General features: G+C 45.2%; 1 protein-coding gene across 6 annotated transcripts in view; it reads left to right on the forward strand.

Annotated features, from left to right (window-relative positions):
- LOC143298722 (F-BAR and double SH3 domains protein 2-like) overlaps window positions 1-20,000 on the forward strand; it is a 201,760-nt gene that overhangs the window by 144,941 nt on the left and 36,819 nt on the right. For all 6 annotated transcript variants that reach the window (XM_076611631.1, XM_076611634.1, XM_076611632.1 and 3 more), the window contains one exon: window positions 13,080-13,216. In XM_076611631.1, coding sequence (XP_076467746.1) covers window positions 13,080-13,216 — 137 coding nt within the window. The remainder of the gene's footprint in view (window positions 1-13,079; window positions 13,217-20,000) is intronic.

The following is a 20,000-nucleotide window of genomic DNA, read 5'->3' on the forward strand; positions in this document are numbered from 1 at the left end:
GGGGAGGGAGGGAAGAGAGCAAGGGGGGAGAGAGTGAGAGATGGAGGGGGGAGGGAGGGAGGGAAGAGAGAGAGGGGCGGAGGGAGGGAAGAGAGAGGGAGGGGGAGGGAGGGAGGAGGAAAGGAGAAAGAGGGAGGGAGGGAGGGAAGAGAGAGAAAGAGGGAGGGAGGGAAAAGAGGAGGAAACGTGGCCAAACATGACAAAGACAGGTTGGAAAAAGTCATTAGGAAAGCGGGTGGGGTAGTGGGTATAAGACAAAGACACCTTTAGCGACATGCACAATAGAAAACTACTGACTGACAGACTAATAACACATTGTGACAGACGAAACACACACACTGCATGATGACATCAGTAGCAGAAGGTCCGACGTAAGTGGCAGGTTCGGAGCTCCACGCGCAAGAACATCTCGGTACATTAATTCATTCATCCCTGCAGTACCTTTCGCGCACACAATCAAAACAACCAATACACTCACTCATAGGACTGTGACCATCTCTCTCCCACCTCGCCACAGCAACACCTGAACTTAACTTCACCAGCAGACGAGTGCATGGGAGCAGACATTATGCGTGCATGTGGGACTGGGTGGGTGAGCACGGGCAGCGTTTCTGTGTGTGTGATCGGAAGTGATTTAGAATAAAATAAAGATATTTTAAAATTTATCTATTTTGTAATTTTTTTATTCTTTATTTTAGTTTATTTCTTAATGGGTTTCATGTATCTTAATATTAATGTACTGATTATAGTGTGTGTGTGTAAGAGAGAGAGAGAGTGTGTGTTTGTGCATTTTACTTATACATACGATTTCTTTCCTGGATGTTTTTATATATGTATTGTTGTATAATTCCTTATGGTCTTAACGCGCGCGCTAGCTGTGTGTGTTTGTGTGTGTGTGTGTGTGTGTGTGTGTTTGTGTGTGTGCGTGCATGTCTGCGTGTGTGTGAGTGTGTGCGCACATAATATTATTCTTTTAGTAGTATAGACATTTTATTTGTTGGACATTCTCATTTGTAAATATTGTTGTGCAATACCTATGGTCTTAACGTGAATATGTGTGTGTGGTGGGGATGGGGGTGGGGGAGAGGGGGGGATTAATCTTTCGTCAGCTGATGGGAATTCTTATTTGACTAGTTTTAATCTCTTTTTATGTTGCGCACGATCATTTTATGTTGGTGTTTACAACGAGCTTGCGATTGCACAAGTTAATTTCCATGTGGATTAATAAAGTATTTTTGATTTGAGAGAGAGGGGAAGTGATGAGAGAGAGAGAGAGGGAGGGAGGGATGGAAGAGAGAGGGAGTGATGGAGGGAAGAGAGAGAGAGGGAGGGAGGGGAGAGAGAGAAGGGGAGGGAGGGAAGAGAGAGGGAGAGAGAGAGGGCGGAAGGGATGGAAGAGAGAGAGAGAGAACACTGAATGCTGAACACTGAACACTGAAATGTTGAATGTCAGCTGTAAAGCTCTAGTGACATAGTAGATACTAATAAGAACAAAATGGTGCAAGACAGATAAAATGGAACAAAAAGGGGGGAAAAAAACCAGAATTGAAACAACATAAACTAATAAGAGATTTGCGACACTTTGGCACTTTCTCATTAGCTTAAAGTAGATGTACCTTTTTTTCAGTCGAGCCAGCGAGCGAGAAAGAGAGAGAGAGAGAGAGAGAGAGAGAGAGAGAGAGAGAGCACGAACTTGTAACCTTGCGAAAATATCTTTTAAGACCGGTGTCAGACACGCAGAAAGGAACGGGACCTCCAGCGTTCGTCCGAACATCGATCTTCCTGGCTGTCCTGAACAGGGAGGGAGTGAATGGGGAGGGGGTGGTGGTCATGGCGGTAAGATAGGAAGAGGAGGGAAGGGGGGGCGGGGGGGGGGAAGAAGGGCGAACGCTGAAGGGAGAGGGCGTGGATGTGGGTGTGGGTGTGATGGAAGGTTGGGTGTCGGGGGAGGGATAAATCCACTGTGATCCGGATCTTTATGGCTGGTAAGGACGCCGGTTCTTCATCCTCATCACCATCATCAAGTCATCATCATGACTTCTGCCTTCGTTCAGAGGACCTGAAGGCAGAAGAAGCTGATGCCCACCTCCAAGCTGGTCAGTTGGTGGCCGTTGACATGTCTTGGATAGTCCAGGAGATGGTCATGGTCATGTCTGTCTGTCCGTCCTGACAGGAGGTGTGACATGGTCATGTCTGTCCTGACAGGTGTGGCATGGTCATGTCTGTCCTGACAGGAGGTGTGACATGGTCATGTCTGTCCGTCCTGACAGGAGGTGTGACATGGTCATGTTTGTCCTGACAGGTGTGGCATGGTCATGTCTGTCCTGACAGGAGGTGTGACATGGTCATGTCTGTTCTGACAGGAGGTGTGACATGGTCATGTCTGTCCTGACAGGAGGTGTGACATGGTCATGTCTGTCCTGACAGGAGGTGTGACATGGTCATGTCTGCCCTGTCCTGACAGGTGTGGCATGGTCATGTCTGTCCTGACAGGTGTGGCATGGTCATGTCTGTCCTGACAGGTGTGGCATGGTCATGTCTGTCCTGACAGGTGTGGCATGGTCATGTCTGTCCTGACAGGAGGTGTGGCATGGTCATGTCTGTCCTGACAGGAGGTGTGGCATGGTCATGTCTGTCCTGACAGGAGGTGTGACATGGTCATGTCTGTCTGTCCGTCCTGACAGGAGGTGTGACATGGTCATGTCTGTCCTGACAGGAGGTGTGGCATGGTCATGTCTGTCATGACAGGAGGTGTGGCATGGTCATGTCTGTCATGACAGGAGGTGTGGCATGGTCATGTCTGTCCTGACAGGAGGTGTGGCATGGTCATGTCTGTCCTGACAGGAGGTGTGGCATGGTCATGTCTGTCATGACAGGAGGTGTGGCATGGTCATGTCTGTCCTGACAGGAGGTGTGGCATGGTCATATCTGTCCTGTCCTGACAGGAGGTGTGGCATGGTCATGTTTGTCCTGACAGGTGTGGCATGGTCATATCTGTCCTGACAGGAGGTGTGGCATGGTCATGTCTGTCATGACAGGAGGTGTGGCATGGTCATGTCTGTCCTGACAGGAGGTGTGGCATGGTCATATCTGTCCTGTCCTGACAGGAGGTGTGGCATGGTCATGTTTGTCCTGACAGGTGTGGCATGGTCATATCTGTCCTGACAGGAGGTGTGGCATGGTCATGTCTGTCCTGACAGGAGGTGTGGCATGGTCATGTCATGTCTGTCCTGACAGGAGGTGTGGCATGGTCATGTCTGTCATGACAGGAGGTGTGACATGGTCATGTCTGTCATGACAGGAGGTGTGGTATGGTCATGTCTGTCATGACAGGAGGTGTGGCATGGTCATGTCATGTCTGTCCTGACAGGAGGTGTGGCATGGTCATGTCATGTCTGTCCTGACAGGAGGTGTGGCATGGTCATGTCTGTCATGACAGGAGGTGTGGTATGGTCATGACATGTTGTCTGTCCTGACAGGAGGTGTGGCATGGTCATGTCTCTCCTGTCCTGACAGGAGGTGTGGCATGGTCATGTCATGTCTGTCCTGACAGGAGGTGTGACATGGTCATGTTTATCCACTCAGGAGGTGTGACAGTGTCATGCGTGTCCATCCTACTTGCAGCGTGCTGTACTTTGGGCGGCTGTGTCAGATACCCTTTGCTCTTTAAAAAAAAAGTCTTTCAATATATTTTGTCCATGTCTCTCCCTCTCGCTGTCTCTCTCACTCCCTTTGTCCACGGTCGTTCTGTAGGTTCTAGTATATGGATGAGGTTGTGTGCATTTTGAGAGGAGATAGGGAAGGAGGGATGGATGCACAGGCTGATAGACTGCCTGGTATCTTGGTGAAGTGATAACAAAAAATGAATGTTTTGTCTCATCTCTGCCGTGTCAGTCGGTCAAACATCCAGTCTTCCTTGCCACCCCCCTCTCACTCTCCTCTCCCTTTCTCTGTCTGTCTGTCTGTCTGTCTCTGTCTTTCTCTCTCTCTCTCTGTACCTCTCCCTCTGTGTGTGTGTGTGTGTGTGTGTCTGTCTGTCTGTCTCTCTCTCTCTATCTCTGTCTGTCTCTCTCTGTCCCTCTCTGTCTCTCTCAGTGTCTCTGTCTATGTCTGTCTGTCTGTCTCTATCTCTGTCTGTCTGTCTCTGTCTTTCTCTCTCTCTCTGTACCTCTCTCTCTCTGTGTGTGTGTGTGTGTGTGTGTGTGTGTGTCTGTCTGTCTGTCTCTCTCTCTCTATCTCTGTCTCTGTCTATGTCTGTCTGTCTGTCTCTTTCTCTCTCTCTCTGTATCTCTCTGTCTGTCTCTCTCTCTGTGTGTCTCTGTCTGTCTGTCTCTCTGTCCCTCTCTGTCTCTCTCTGTCCCTCTCTGTCTCTGTCTATGTCTGTCTGTCTGTCTGTCTCTGTCTCTGTCTTCTGTTTTGTCTGTCGAAAAGAGATCCTGTTGACTTCATTAGCTATTCATAAAAATATGGAATTCAGTGTGAAAAGCTGCATTATCTTTTTGATGGCTGTCTTCCATCTTACTTATGTGTCGGTTTTTGTTGTTGTTTTTTTGTTGTTGTTGGGTTTTTTTAAATTTCTATTATATACATTTACAGCACTGGTGTGTGTGTGTGTCTGTGTCTGTGTGTGTGCCCGTGTGTGTCACTGTGTGTCTCTGTGTGCCTGTGTGTCACTGTGTTAATATTCTGCTCCAGACACAAACAATGGTGGTAGAAATCAGCATAAGAAACATAGCAACAGCAAACTATCCTCTGTGTGTGTGTGTGCGCACACAAAGTGGGTTGTAATTCATGCTTGTTTTGTTGTTGTTGTTTTTTTTGGGGGGTTAGCGGAAATTGTGAGAAAGGAGTTGATGTGTAATTGCATCGCAGCTTGTGTGTTGTGTGTGTGTGCGTGCGGGTGCGTGCGCTTGCGCGGTTGTGTGTGTTTGTGTGTGTGCGTGCGTGCATGTGCGTGCGTGCGTGCATGTGTGTGTGCGTGTTTGTGTGTGTGCGCGTGCACTCGTGTGTATGTGTTTGTGTGTGTGTGTGTGCGTGCGTGCGTGCATGCATGTGTGTGTTTGTTTGTGTGTGTGTGTGTGTGTGTGTGTGTGTGTGTGAGAGAGAGAGAGAGAGAGAGAGAGAGAGAGAGAGAATGATTTATTCAATATAAGGCCATCGCCCCATTTGAAGGGGTTAAACAAAAGTAAAGAATATTTTCTAACTTATATAGTGTTATGAATATTGTTAACATACAAACAACATACAGACACAAAAGTATTGCATGTGAGAGAGACAGACAGACAGACAGAGAGCCACTCCAGACACACTTTTAGTTTTTTTTTGGGGGGAAACCCGTGACAGAAACAGCAGTAACAGCAAAGAACAATTAATTAACCGTGGCGCAGTCAGCAGGGTAGTCTACAAACCCACCGCGAAATGTTCCCATCTTTTTCTTTCTTTTATTGTGGGCAAGAAGTCGATACTGGCAACAAAAACAAAAAAAGCCCCAGCCAGTTCAGTTCCCTTCAGTTCAGCAACAGCAGGCCCTGTGATGCCAGACCGATGCCAGACACACAGAACGGTCCGGGACGCCTGGCGTTCCTCCCTTCATCGATCTTCCTGTCTGTCCTGAACTGGGAGGGACAGGGGAGGGAGGGAGGGAGGGAGATGGATAGGGGTGTAGACGTAGCGGATAGTGTGGGAAGGGTGGGGAGGGAGAGTAGAGGGTGGGGGGGGGAGGGTGCGCAGCTAGGGAGAGAGGAGTGTGGAAGGGAGGATGGACGAGGAGGAGGAGGAGGAGGTAGGGGGTGGGTGTAGGTGTGGAGGAAGGTATGAAGTACAAGTGGGTCAGGTCTTTATGGCCAGCTGGTGAAGGCGCTGGTTCTTGGGCACACGAAGTAAAAAGAACATGAAACCTTTTGCAAGACACTTTGGAGGGGTGAGGGTTGGAGAGGTGCCATGGATTGGGAAAGAGAGAGAGAGAGAGAGAGAGAGAGAGAGAGAGAGAGAGAGAGAGAGAGTACGAACATGTAACCTTTCAAAACATCTTGAAGTGGTTGGAGAGAGAGACAGAGAGAGAGAGAGAGAGAGAGAGAGAGAGTACTGACGAATATGTTACCTTTCAAGACATCTTGAAGTGGATGGAGAGAGAGAAAGAGAGAGAGAGAGAGCACGAACATATTACCTCGCAATATATCTTGAAGCGGAGAGAGAAAGACAGAGACTGAGAGACTGACAAAGAGACAGAGACAGACAGAGAGAAAATGAAACGAACGAAATTGATTGCTTTCAATCTGTTCAGCTCATTAAGCAGTGTTGCATCACGTAGGAGAGAGAGGCAGACCCAAAGCTGCCAACTTAGAGAGAGAGGGAGAGAGAGAGAGAGAGGAAACGAACGAAATTTACTGCTCACAGCCAATTAAGCAATTCGTCGCGGTCGAGAGCGAGACAGACCAAAAGCATGCCGTAATTATTGATTTCATAGTGTAACACAATTACAGCCTTGTGTCTCTAACAACTTCGGACACTCCCTTCCCCCACCACACACACACACAGACAGACACACACACACACACACACACACACACACACACACACACACACACACACAAACACACACTTTATTTTTTTATGGCTGTCCCTTTGACATAATATTGAAGGAGTTTGAATAATCGATTTACCATGCGAAATAAGACATGATATTTTAGTTGAAGGGAAGGACTACCACGCTTACTAAAAAAAACAACAACAAAAAAAACACGGGAATAATCGAAATCCTCCTGGTTATGACTGTATCGTGGTACAACTCAGTACATTTTGGGGAGTCCATTCTTGGCTTGTTTGAGTTTGCCTCCGCCCGGTCAGCATTGAAGGAAATCAATGTTTTGCCCGGCCCGTGACAGAGAGGCATGTAGCGTTTCCATAGTTCTGCCAGCATGCATGTTGCATTTATTTTGTTTTGAGAAGTATTATATACATGTGCTTGCTTGCACACGTGCATGTGTGTGTGTGTGTGTGTGTGTGTGTGTGTGTGTGTGTGTGTGCATTTCGTTTTGAGAAGTACTTGCACACGTGCGTGCATGTGTGTGCGTGCGTGTGTGTGTGTGTGTGTGTGTGTGTGTGTGTGTGTGTGTGTGTGTGTGTGTGTGTGTGTGTGTGTGCATGCATATGTTTGTGAGTGTGTATGTCTCTCCCTGTCTCTGTCTGTCTGTTTCTCTCTCTCTCTCTCACTCTCTCTCTCTCTCTCTCTCTCTCCTTCTCTCTCTCTTCTTCTCTCTCTCTCTTTCTCTCTGTGTCTCTGTCTCTCTCTTTGTCTCTGTCTCTCTCCCTCCCTCTCTCTCTTCCTCTCTCTCCCCTCTCTCTGTCTCTCTCTCTCCCTCCTCTCTCTCTCTCTCTTCCTCTCTCTCTCCCTCTCTCTCTCTGTCCCTCTCTGTCTGTCTGTCTGTCTCTCCCTCTCTTTGCCCTGACGTCCCCACCCCCTCACTTTTCTTTCTCTCTCCTATCTGTTCCACGCATCAACAGCTATCACCACATCACAGACCTTGACATTCTGCACGTGCGCACGTGCACACATGCACGCCTTTGCGCCATATAAGGACACGGTATTTTGGAGTGAGGTGGGGTGTCAGGTTTTAATCACGCGGGAATAACGGTGACAGCCCTCCTGGGTATGCTCGATGCACATAGAATTTTGTGGAGATCTTATCTGCTTGTTAGAACTTTTCTCCCCCTCTCCACTTCGCAAGAAGGAAATGTCTTTTCTCGTGTGGAAGGGTGGTGTGCTCAGTCTCCATATTGCCAGCCTGTAAGCTGTATTTCCCTCAGAGAGAGAGGGAGGGAGGGAGAGTGAGAGAGAGAGAGAGAGAAGGAGGGAGAGAGAGAGGACAAAACAAGACAAGAGAAATGGTTTATTGACTTAAGCCTTCCTCTTATATCAGGGGAAGGGGGGAAAGGGGAGATGAAAAGCACCAAAACAAAATTATGTAAAATGTTCTTCCACACTCTCCAATACACACATATGCGCGCACACTGAGACGTTCACAAAATGGATGTGGACATGGACAAACTGGTTTTCCGTTTACATATCTTGGAACATGTGGCAATCAGCGCAGGAGAGAGAGAGAGAGGGGGGGGGGGGGTAGACAGACAGAGACAGGAAAAGAGAGAGAGAAAAAGAAAGAGAGAGGGGGAGGCGAGGGGGGGAGGGGGAGGCAGACAGACAGACAGTCAGACAGACAGATGATACGAAATCCAGCGCCCCAGTGTCTTCATTTCCCAGCAATAAGGGGAAGAAGTACCGTTCTAGTTTCACTTTAACAATAAAATTGCTTTGCTACAGGGGAAGTGAGACAAATGAGTTTGAAATGTCCCAGTGAGTACAGCACAGCTATTTCGCTCTTTGAAGAGGTCATCATGATCCTGGCTGCTTGTGGAAGAGAAGCATACACACTTTTCATCAAGGAGCAATCCCCTGTAATTCCGTAAGAGCCTGTTCTTTTTGTGTTAAATATGTGTGTCTAAAAACTTAATGCAAGTGTTCATTGAAGAGAAATTAAAGAAGTTTGGACAGATTAAAAGTCTCAAATTTCCCTTGAAATGTTAAAGAAAAAAAACACGAAAAATATTTAAAAATTGTCCTATAGGGGGCTAGTAACAAGGGATAATAACCCACAGACTTCAAAACGTTACTCTTGATTTAATCAAAATCTCAAGATTTATTTGAATTTTTTTTTAAACACAAATAAACTGCATGCTGCTCCACAACTGAGTCAGAAAGATAATGTAAAGTATGGGGGAAAACCGGTGACAGAAGAAAACACCAGCAACACATCCACCCGCACGGTGTATATACAGGCAACAGTCCACAGAGGAACTCTCTCCTCTTTTTCTTTCTGTCATTGTGGGCAAGAAGTCGATACTGGCAACAACACAAAAAAAAAAAAGCCCCAGCCAGTTCAGTTCCCCTTCAGTTCAGCAACAGCAGGCCCTGTGATGCCAGACCGATGCCAGACACACAGAACGGTCCGGGACGCCTGGCGTTCCTCCCTTCATCGATCTTCCTGCTTGTCCTGAACTGGGAGGGAGGAACGGGGGAGGGAGGGAAGAGAGAGAGAGAGAGAGGGAAGAGAGAGAGGGAGGGGAAGGGGAGAGAGAGGGAGGGGGAGGGAGGGAGGGAAGAGAGAGAAAGAGAGAGTGAGAGAGGGAGGGAAGAGAGAGAAAGGGAGAGGGAAGACAGAGTGAGAGAGGGAGGGGAAGGGGAGAGAGAGGGGGAGGGAGGGAGGGAAGAGAGAGTGAGAGAGGGAGGGGGAGGGAGGGAAGGAGGGGAGGGGGGGCAGTGCTGATGGACATAGACAAGCAGGTTTGAGAGGAAGCGAGCAAAAAGGTGGGCGAGGGGGGAAGAGGGGGGGGGAAGGAGGGTTGGGGCGGGGGTGTTGGGGTGGTGGAGGTGTGATAGGACGGGAGAGTCTAGGAAGGAAAATGACAATTGTGGTCGGGATCTTTATGGCGGGAAAAAAGGCGCCGGTTCTGGCTTCTCAATTTCAGTTTCAACAACTACAAGAAAAACAAAAAAAAACAGAAACAAAAAAAAAAATTAATAATTGTAGTCAGGATCTTTATTGCGGATAAAAGGCGCCGGTTTTCGCTTCTTGATTTCAGTTTCTCAAGGAGGTGTCACAAAGCATGCGAACTGATCCGTGCACGCTAACACCACATCTGCATCGAGGAAAATCTCTCTCTCTCTCTCTCTCTCTCTCTCTCTCTCTCTCTATATATATATATATATATATATATGTGTGTGTGTGTGTGTGTGTGTGTGTGTGTGTGTGTGTGTAAAGAGCAGATACATGATCTTCGCATAAAACCATCACTCTTGTCAGGCCTGGAAAGCCTACCCTTTCAGTTGCTATTGAAATTTTTTTATTTTAAGAAAGGTAGGGACTGACAGAGACAGACAGGCAGAAAAAGCGGAACGCTGTTGGCTGCAATCTTAGGGAATTATGGCTCAACAATTACTCGCTATCTATATTGATTTGATAAAGAAATACATTTTCAGCGTTGCAGCTTCCCTCATTTAGCTAAGTCTTTTTAAAGATGATTTTTTTTCCCTTCTGTTTATAAGTTGGATATTCCTATAGCATAATTATATAAATGAGAATTTTACGAATTAAAATGCCACATGGACGCACATGGACATAATAATCAGTGGACTGCCCTCTTGGGTATGCATGGTGCAACTCAATTTCGTGGAATCTTTTTCATGATTAGCTTGTTAGGAGGTTTTTCCCTTCATCCATTCGGCAATGAGGGAAATCAATGTTGTCCCCCGCACCCCCCCCCCCCCCCCCGCACCCCACCCCCCCTCCCCGCCCCCCCTCCCTCGCCACACGGCGGTATGCTCAATGCCAAATTGCCAGTCTGTGTGCTGTATTTCTCTAGGGGAGGGTGTAGAAAAATACATTTAATACATGCATACATACACACTTCTTCTTCTTCTTCTTCGCCTTCCTCCTCACGCCCCTCATCTTTTCTCCTCCTCATTCATACATACAATCATACTTGTTGTTCTTTTTCTCCGCCACCTCCTCCTACTACTCCTCCTTACCCTCCTCCTCCTCCTTCTTCTTCTTCTCTTTCTCCTCCTCTTCCTCCTCCTCATTCATACACACAGACATATTTCTTCTTCTGTTTCTCCCCTCCTCCTCCTCCTCATGCTGCTTCTTCTTCGTCGTCGTCTCCGCCACCGCCTTCTCCTCCTCCTCACCCTCCTCCTCCTCCTTCTTCTCCTTCTCTTTCTCCTCCTCCTCTTCCTTCTTCTCATTCATACATACAGACGTTCTTCTTCTTCTCCTCCTCCTCCTCCTCTTTCACTTCCTCCTTTTCTTTTTCTCCCTTTTCTTCCCCCTTCTCCTCTTTCTCCTCCTCCATCTTTTCCTCCTCTCCCCCCCCCCACCCAACCTCTTCTCCTCCTCATTCATACACACAGACATACTTCTTCTTCTGCTCCTCCTCCTCCCCTTCTTCTCTTCTTCTTCTCCTTTTCTCCTCTCCTCCTCCCCCTTCTCCTCTTCCTTCTCATGCTTCTTCTTCTTCTTCTTCTCCTCCTCCTCCACCTCCTTCTTCTCCTTCTTTCCCCACTCTCTCCCGCATCTCTTCTCCCCATACATACATACATACATACATACTACTACCACTACTACTACTACTCCTCCTCCTCCTCCTTCTCGATCGATCCTTTTAAAACCCTTTCACTACCAAACTCGCATTTATGCAGCAGCTAGGTAGAGGACCCATGTCACTGAAGGATGACCAGATCATGGGACTGTTATCCATGAACCTACTGCTCTTAATGTTCGGTGGTAGGACAGTGCCATATTTTCTACACATCGCAGGGGGGAATTCCCAGCAAATCTTAAAACGCCATAATTCTTTTCTGTGTTTATAGCACAAGGGAATTTTGCTCTCTAAATTGACTAGCGGTGAAAGGGTTTTAACTCCTTAACACCGGCACACTCCTTAATGAAGAGTCATCGAAGTACCACACTGAAGAAATGTTCATCATATTCATGCACGCCTGGCAGTTGCGTGTCAAAGCATGTGTTTCCATTGATGGTTTTCCTGTCAGTTCTGCTATGATGTCATGTTCGTTCGTTTATTTATTTATTTATTTATAGTCTGTTCATCTAAGATGATGATATCAGACTGAAAATAAATGATATTATTATTATTTGGATTATTATCATTTCTATCATAGTGATGATTGCTTATTATTAATTAAATAAATCGACATTTCAGAAAATTCGAATGAAAAGGGGGTCGGTTGAGGTGGAGGGGAGGGGGGGAGGCAAGGGGGAGGGGACTGAGAAAGGAAGAGAGAGAGAGAGAGAGAGAGAGAGAGAGAGAGAGAGAGAGAGAGAGAGAGAATATGTGGAAAAGATAGAGTACAAAATGTAAAATGGAGAGGGTAAGTGTCAGTGATTGGAGAAAGAAAAAAACAACATAATATTGGAAGGGTGTGTGTGAGAGGCGGGACGGGAGAAGCGGGATTAGGACAAAAAAAAATTATCAAAATAATATGATATGATGTCAGTCCATAGTTTATGTTTGTTTGTTTTGTGTTGTTGTTTTTTTCCAGTCATCTCCTCTGTCTCTCACCCTCGACAGTTCCCTGAAGGACTGTTTTAGCAATACAAGTCGATTTTTGTAAAGGGATATACAAAAGGTTTTTTGATTAAAAAAAAAAAAAAAAAAGAAGAAGAAGAAAGTCAGCAAATATTCATATCGTTCAGTGTGTGTGTGTGTGTGTGTGTGTGTGTGTGTGTTGTTTCGTCTCTGTGTATATATCCCTCTCTCATCGTCTCTCCCTCTCTCCCCCATACATTTCATAATAAACATTTTTACTGAGGGCAGGATGAATAAAGCCCTATAAGCTTACGCTTTTAGACGAAAAATTTCATATGACTTAACAAACGCACGCACGCACGCACGCACACACACACACACACACACACACACACACACACACACCCCTACCCCCCCCCTTTGAAACATGCACACACACACACACGCACACGCACGCGCGCACACACACACTTACGCACACACAAAAAAACATATCATATGAAGACGCCTGTTTTGCCCATAGCAAGAGCAGCAGTCCCAGATAATGCTGCAGCAGGCAGTCATGATAATGACAAAGAATGACTCACTGTTGAGCACTGCAACAGCCCATCACAGGGACGGCAGACTGAGGGACGCCTCCACAGGATAAAATGCTTATTTACATTCTTTCCCCACAACACACTTGAAATGAACATTGTGTTGTTGTTGTTGTTGTTGATTTTAAATTGCACAGTGTAGCCCTCTAGTAGTAAATCGTTTTGTTGCGAATGGCATGTAGCGATTCAAAGGCAGCGAAGTTAATGATGTTATTGTGTGTGTTGTGTTGTGTGTTGTGTTGTGTTGTGTTGTGTGTGTGTGTGTGTGTGTGTGTGTGTGTGCACGCGTGCATGTGCATGCATGCATGCATGCGTTTGTGTGTGTGTGTGTGTGTGTGTGTGTGTGTGTGTGTGTGTGTGTGTGTGTGTGTGTGTGTGCAGGTGATGCCCCAGCTGACGGTGCTACATGGGGAGGTGACCAACACTGTCATGGAGATGGTGAAGGCCCATAAGGCCTACACCCTGGAGGAGAGCACTGCCCACGAGGCGCGGCAGAAAGTCTCTGAGGCCGAGGACAAGTCAGTTGTTTTCTGGGTTTTTTTTGTTTGAGAATGACGTTATGTGATGACAGGCCTACATTAACTGACTCACAAAAAAGTAAATGACTATGACTCTCAAAGTCGGAGGCAAGATTGCTCTAGCTCTTAGTGCTGCTGCCTTGGGGGGCCAGTTGGCCTTTGGAAACCATCCCAACGCCGACTGCCCTAACGCCCTCTTGGCCGAGAGAGTGGGGGTGTAACTTGGGCAAGATACTGTCCACTGATCAGATTCTAGCCCAGATAATTGGTACAGCAGTTGCCTCCTCTGCTATTCTTATGGTCACTGTCGGACACGACTGACAAATATATCTCTCACTGAATGACAAACTTAATGAGAAACAAAACGACTCACGTTATGACCCACAAACAAGTTCACTTTAGAATGTCTGAAACGGATCAGAGGAGATTTATTATTTGATTTGAACAGTTCATCGGTGTATGTACTTTTGATTTGTTTTAACTTTTGGCCTCACCTTGCATACTTCCTGCATGAGGAAAAGGATCAAGAGAGAGAGAGAGAGAGAGAGTTGGCCCTAGGAAGAACATGTGTGTTTGCACACATGGAAGCTAGTCAGTTTTGAAGGGGAGGCAGAATTTGCTGAAGATTACTTTCCAGTGCCTTCAAACAAACAGTGGCGAGGAGAAAAAAGCCTTTGAACTGCACAGGGTTAGCACACAGGCTGCTTTGATGGGGAGAGTCTGTTCGAAATGCCTCCAGACTGTGCACATTTTATTACTCTCTCTCTCTCTCTCTCTCTCTCGGAATTTCTCAGTAATGGCCGCTGAAACAGTTTAAACCTGTTGTCTCTTGGTATATTGCCGTCAGTCGTAGTGAGGACTGCCAGCGCTGACATCGTTGAAATTTGGAAGGCGTCCTGCAGTTTAGAATACTAAACTCAGGGGGCCGTTCAAATGAAAAAATGGAGGTTGTTTTAGACTGACCTTGATGCGCTGAGTCGAATGCAACCCTCAGCTAAGCTCTACGGCCACTCCTTGTCAATGAAACAGAGACATAAGCTTAATAAATAGTAAACTCAGTCGGTCACTTCCCGAGCAACTATCGGCGAGCCATTTTGATTGCTGGTGACTGACGCGTTCACCCACGTGATCAGCAGTCAAAATGGCGTGCAGGTCGGGAAGGAGTACTACTTACCGTGCATTTGATCCAGTTTCGTGGCAAAAGGAGTGGTCTTAGAGCTTAGCTGAGGGTTGCATTCGACTCAGCGCATCGAAGTCAGTCTAAAACACCTTCTACTTTTTCATTTTAACGGCCCCTGAGTTTAGTATTCTAAACTGCAGGATTACCGCCGGTGTAAAGTTTTTTGTTTCATGTGAATGGTTCTGTGGAGCGGTTTGTGCATTTGAAAAAAACTAACCTCGCTGATGCAGATCTAACGTTTTGTTTCGTCACACTGAAGGCTGGAAGGGCTGACAACATTAAAATTTGGCAAGCAATCTCACAAAGGAAAAAAAAAAAAAACTACAAAATTTTAGCTGTGTCTGCTTGATACTTTTGGAACTGTGCGGATTTTTAGATTTCATCATTTGAAATTGAATGGTTTCGTGGAGATTAGCAGTCAGTGGAGTTTGTGTTGTACATCTGTTGCCAACTCAGTGAACATGTTCCCAAACGAAGTATTGCGTCTTGCTCTCACTCTTTGTCTCTCTCTCTCTTGAGACCCCCCACCCCTCCACCTCTCTCTTTATTGAGATGGGGAAGCAAGTAGTGATGATCTATCATATCAAGTGTCACAGCTTTTAGGCTTTATCATCCTTTTACCTGATCAATTAGGACTTTTTATTTACCCCCCCCACCCCCCTTTTTTTAAAATACTTATATATAAGAGAGTGTGATTACTAATGTTATGGCTAGCTTCCTGTGGAGAAATTAACCAGGAGTCCATAATCCCTCCAGTGTTTAATCAATTCTGAAAGCTGTTGAGTGTTTCTGCAGTGACAGTGTTACTGGGCAGAGTATTCCAGAAGTTAACAACCTTATTAGTAAAAAAAAAAAAAAAAAGTGTGAAAAAAGGTTTCTCTTCAAGGGATTTCTCGGCTTTTCAACAGTGATGATGATAAACTGTATTTGGAGCCCCCATCATATATTCATTTATTTATCCATTTATCAAGAGGTCTTGCCACAGTGCACATTCGTGAACTCAGTGTGCTCTACAAGAGCACCAAAAGCATTCACTCAAACACACCCACACAAACATGCACATATAATTTTGAAAGATAAAGTAAGAGAGGTCAGTTAAAAGAGATCATGTCATAAACTAGTAAATCAAATGATATATCATGATTATATCAACATTAGACTCAGCTCTAAATAATGACAACAAAAGCAAAAACACAAATGGAGGAAACTACCTTCCCCCCACCCCCACCCTTCTGGACCCCCCTGCACACACACACACACACACACACACAATGAGGCAGATAAATACCATGCTGGACAGCATTGATTTCTGTGTTTACCTCATCTGTCTGTATCTGTGTGTGTGTGTGTGTTAAACTGTGATCATGTGTATGTGTGAGTGTGTGTGTGTAGACTGATTTTTTTTTTTTTAAACAGCAATCAAGGCTATAGATTTCTTGTTTCCCTGTTTGGCACTAACCCTGAGAGAGAAAAATTAAGAGACAGAGATATGGATATGTAAGAAAAAAAACAACAACAAAAACAACAACAAACAATTACAGAAGATTGCCCCCCATGAAAGGGTCAAAACACATGATCATATAACAAAAACAACAAGTAATGCACAACCATGCTACCAAGGAAACAAACGTAGTGAGAGAGACAGACAGAGAGAGAAAAAACAGAGAGAGAGAGGGGGGGGGGGGTAGAGAGAGAAAGAGAGAGAGAGAGAGAACAGATAGAAAGAAAAGGAAGAGTGACAGACATAGAAAGAGGTCGATTGCCGGCGTGCAGCAGTCCAATTGGTGTATTGATCGGCGTCCAGGAAAATGAAGCGCCAGCCCCTGGCATTGGGCTGATCAATGGCCAGGATACAGACAGACAGACACCCCCGAAAACAAACGGAGTATGGCTGCCTACATGGCGGGGTAAAAAAGAAAAAAAGGTCATACATGTAAAAGCCCACTCGTGTCCATATTAGTGAACGTGGGAGTTGCAGCCCACTAACAAGGAAGAAGAAGACGACGACAGACAAAAAAACAACAACAAAAAACCCCTGGAAAACAGCTGAGTAAACAGTGAGGGGACGTTAACACAAACATCAACACCTGTCAACATAACTAGTTTCCTGTTGAGCATAGTGGCTTACTTGGTTCATGTGTGTGTGTTTAGACATTATAAGAATATCACTTGGATCAACTTACGTATGCAGTTTGTAGATCATCCGGTAGTAGAAAATTGATTGTTCTTTTGAAAGAAAATAACCCTGAAATAGGAGATTGCAGAAAATTGTTTTTGTGTGTGTGTGTGTGTGTCTGTGTGTGTGTGTGTTTTTGTTGTGTTTGCTATGACCTACCAAAGCCAGAAATACATTATGAAACAGAGGTAGTTTGAAACTTTGATCCAGACCTATATTATGTGTGAGAACTTGTGTCTGATCCGCCAATCATAATTTTGATGAAAGAACTGCCAGTACAGCGTTCATTAGTGTCTGGGTCTGATTCCTGCTCTCACCCTGTCTCCCAAGTTTGGAAAATCAATCTGAGCGTCTAGTCATTCAGATGAAACGATTAACTGAGGTCCTGCTTGCACCACACACTTGGCACACCATAAAATAACCCATGGCAGCGTAACTGTTGTCCTCTGGCAAAATTCTGTGGAAGAAATCCACTCCAAAACAGGTACACAAATATATATATATGCATGCAGTCAAGGCCTGACTAAGCATGTTGGGTTATGCTAATGGTCAGGCATTTGCCAAGCAGATGTGGTGTAGCGTATAAGGATTTGTTCAAATGCAGTGATGCCTTCTTGAGAAACTGAAAATGAAACCTTTGCTTCCGTATGCATGTGAACCTGTGCACTGTCTGTCACACACAATTTCAGCAGTGGTAAAGAAAAATGTCTCTCAGAACTTCCCCATTTCCACACCACGGGATTGTGAATTAGAAACAGATCTCTCTCATTGTCAACTCGCAGACAGAAATGATATAAGTCTTTGCTTGAAGCAATACCAAAGTTCATCCTCTGTTCTGTCTAGATGTTTGTTCTGAAAATGTACTCCCCAAATACAAGTACTTTGAACTTTGTGTGTGTGTGTGTGTGTGTGTGTGTGTGAATAAAAAACAGAATCATTTGTGTGTGCGTGTTTGTGTGCGTGTGTGTGGGCATGTGTGTGTGTGTGTGTGTGTGTGTGTGTGTGTGTGTGTGTGCACAAGCATGCAGAACCAAGGATGCTTGCATGCATGTTTGTGAGTGAGCCTGTGTAGAGAGTGTAGGAGAGAGACAGAGAAATGTAATTTTGATCAAAGCAATTAAGGATATAGATTTCTTTTTGTCCCCCTACCCAGCCCAAACCCTGAGAGAGAGAGAGAGAGAGATGGATTCTCCAGCAGAAGCAAACACGGAGTCCAGTTAATTTATTGATCACTGTCAGAGGACCGGAATGTAGCGCCATCAGGAGCAATGGGCTGACCAGGATCATTCTGTAAGGAAGAAAGAAAAAGAGAGAGGAGAGAACAACCCCCCCTCCCCCGCCACCCCCTTCCCCCTCCTCCCCCCACTCCTTCCCTCTATAAAAAAAAAACCCATTTATTTGTAAAGGACAAAAAAAAAAAAAAAAAAAAAAAAAGAAGAAGAAAAAAACACCAAAGTTTTAAACGAACAATGTGTTCTGGTCATATGAAGACTCAGAGCTCAATGGAAATACTGAATAAAATTTTGATTGAATATGAAAGAAACAAAGAAACAAAAAGTTGCAAAACAAATTTTTTTAAAAGGACAAGAAAAAGACAGTAACAGCAACAACAACAACAAAAGATCCCCCCCCCCCAAAAAAAAACAACAAAAAAAACACCAAAAAAAACAAACAAACAAAAAAACTGGAAAGCAAACAGCATTTGTATGTTGGAATGAATGGATCAGTGAGATCTGTGAAATGCTACCAGTTTCATGGAAATCTTGAATAAATCTTGAATTGAATAAGAAAGGGGGGGGCGGGGGGGGGGGGGGAGAACAAAAGAAAACAAACATGTATATTTAAAAACAACAGAAGACAAGAAAAGAAAGAAGAAACAGCCAAGTTAGCGGTGTTCTGGATGTTGGAATGAAGATTCGGAGCTGGGAAAATGTTACTCATTTCATGGAAATCTTGAATATATCATGAATAAGAAAGAAAGAACAACACAAAAACATGTACAAAAAAGCAACACTTTCTTAAAGAAAAAAAAAGAGCAAGAAACAGAAAAAAAAAAGAAGAAACTGCGAAGTGAATAGTATTCTGATCATTGGTATGAAGACTTAGAGCAGTGAAAGTGTTGCCAGCTTCATGGAAATCTGTTCAAAGTTTCCTGTGACATCTGTGCCTCATTGAAGAGTAGCCTGGTACCAGCCATCGACCAGTTTGGGAGCTGTGAATTTTGGCCAGCTCCATGGAAGTATTCAAAAGTTTTCTCCTATGTGTGCCTTCAGAAGTGGAAATTGTGCAAGCTACATATATATTGACCAGGTGTCCAGTTCTGTTTCCCTTGATTTACTTTTCGTTCTGGTGTGTTTGTGAAAATTTGATCCGTCTCCCACACACAGTTTTATCAGTTGTAATTTTACAGAAATACCCCTTCCCTCACAAAGCTCTTTCCTCATTTCCCACATGTTGTCACATAAGATAAAAATAGATCTCACTGACTGTTGTCTTGTGTATGGAAACGTTACCCCCTCTCCATGAACAAACAACAAATCTTACCCATGGCTTTAATTTCTTGTTATCAAATCGTTCCTCATGAAATACAATTACCCTAAGTAATGTGTGTGTGTGGGGGTGGGGGTGGGTGGGGGTGGTGGTGGCTTGTTTATGTCTATTGACAGCTCTTATGGATTTATATTTTACTAGTTTGAATTTCTTTTTATGGTGTACATGATCATTTTACATTTGTGTTTATAATGAGCCTGCAATTGCACAGGTCAGTGTAGATGTGGATTAATAAAGTGATTATGTTTGATTGGTTGAACACAGAATGAAATGCTTAGTGTATGTTGGGGACATAGTGAGAGAGAGAGAAAAAAAAAGGCAGTGTGTGTGGGGGGGAGGGGTGGGTGGGCGTGGGGGGGGGGGGGCGTGCGCGCGCTAGGGAGAGAGTGACAGCTGTAGATCTATTCTCCCCCTATCTGTCCCTAACCCTGAGAGAGGGAGAAATCAATTTCAGCCTGCCGGAACAAACATCAGATCCAGTTGGTGTATTGATCCAGTCTCAAGCTGGTGATGCGCCCTACTACAGCTGTGGAGCAGGTCAGGGATGAGCAGAAACCCCTGTTGCTCTCATAGTGACCCAGGTTTTGATCTTTCTCCACCTCCATCATTGTCATTGGCATAAGTTCCTGTCAAGGTCTTCTGTGTCAGTAGATTCATGTTCAAGGTCTTTGGAGGCAAGGGGACTGTGATTGGAGGTGTATGGAGAGACAGTTTGATTGTCACTGGAGGTATATGGAGGCAGTAGGACTGTCACTAGAGGTATATGGAGGGAGTAGGACTCACTGGAGGTATATGGAGGCAGTGGGACTGTCACTGGAGGTATATGGAGGCAGTGGGACTGTTGTTGGAGGTATATGGAGGCAGTGGGACTGTTGTTG

Source organism: Babylonia areolata, chromosome 24, assembly GCF_041734735.1.
Source record: "Babylonia areolata isolate BAREFJ2019XMU chromosome 24, ASM4173473v1, whole genome shotgun sequence".
NCBI classification, from domain to species: domain Eukaryota; kingdom Metazoa; phylum Mollusca; class Gastropoda; order Neogastropoda; family Buccinidae; genus Babylonia; species Babylonia areolata.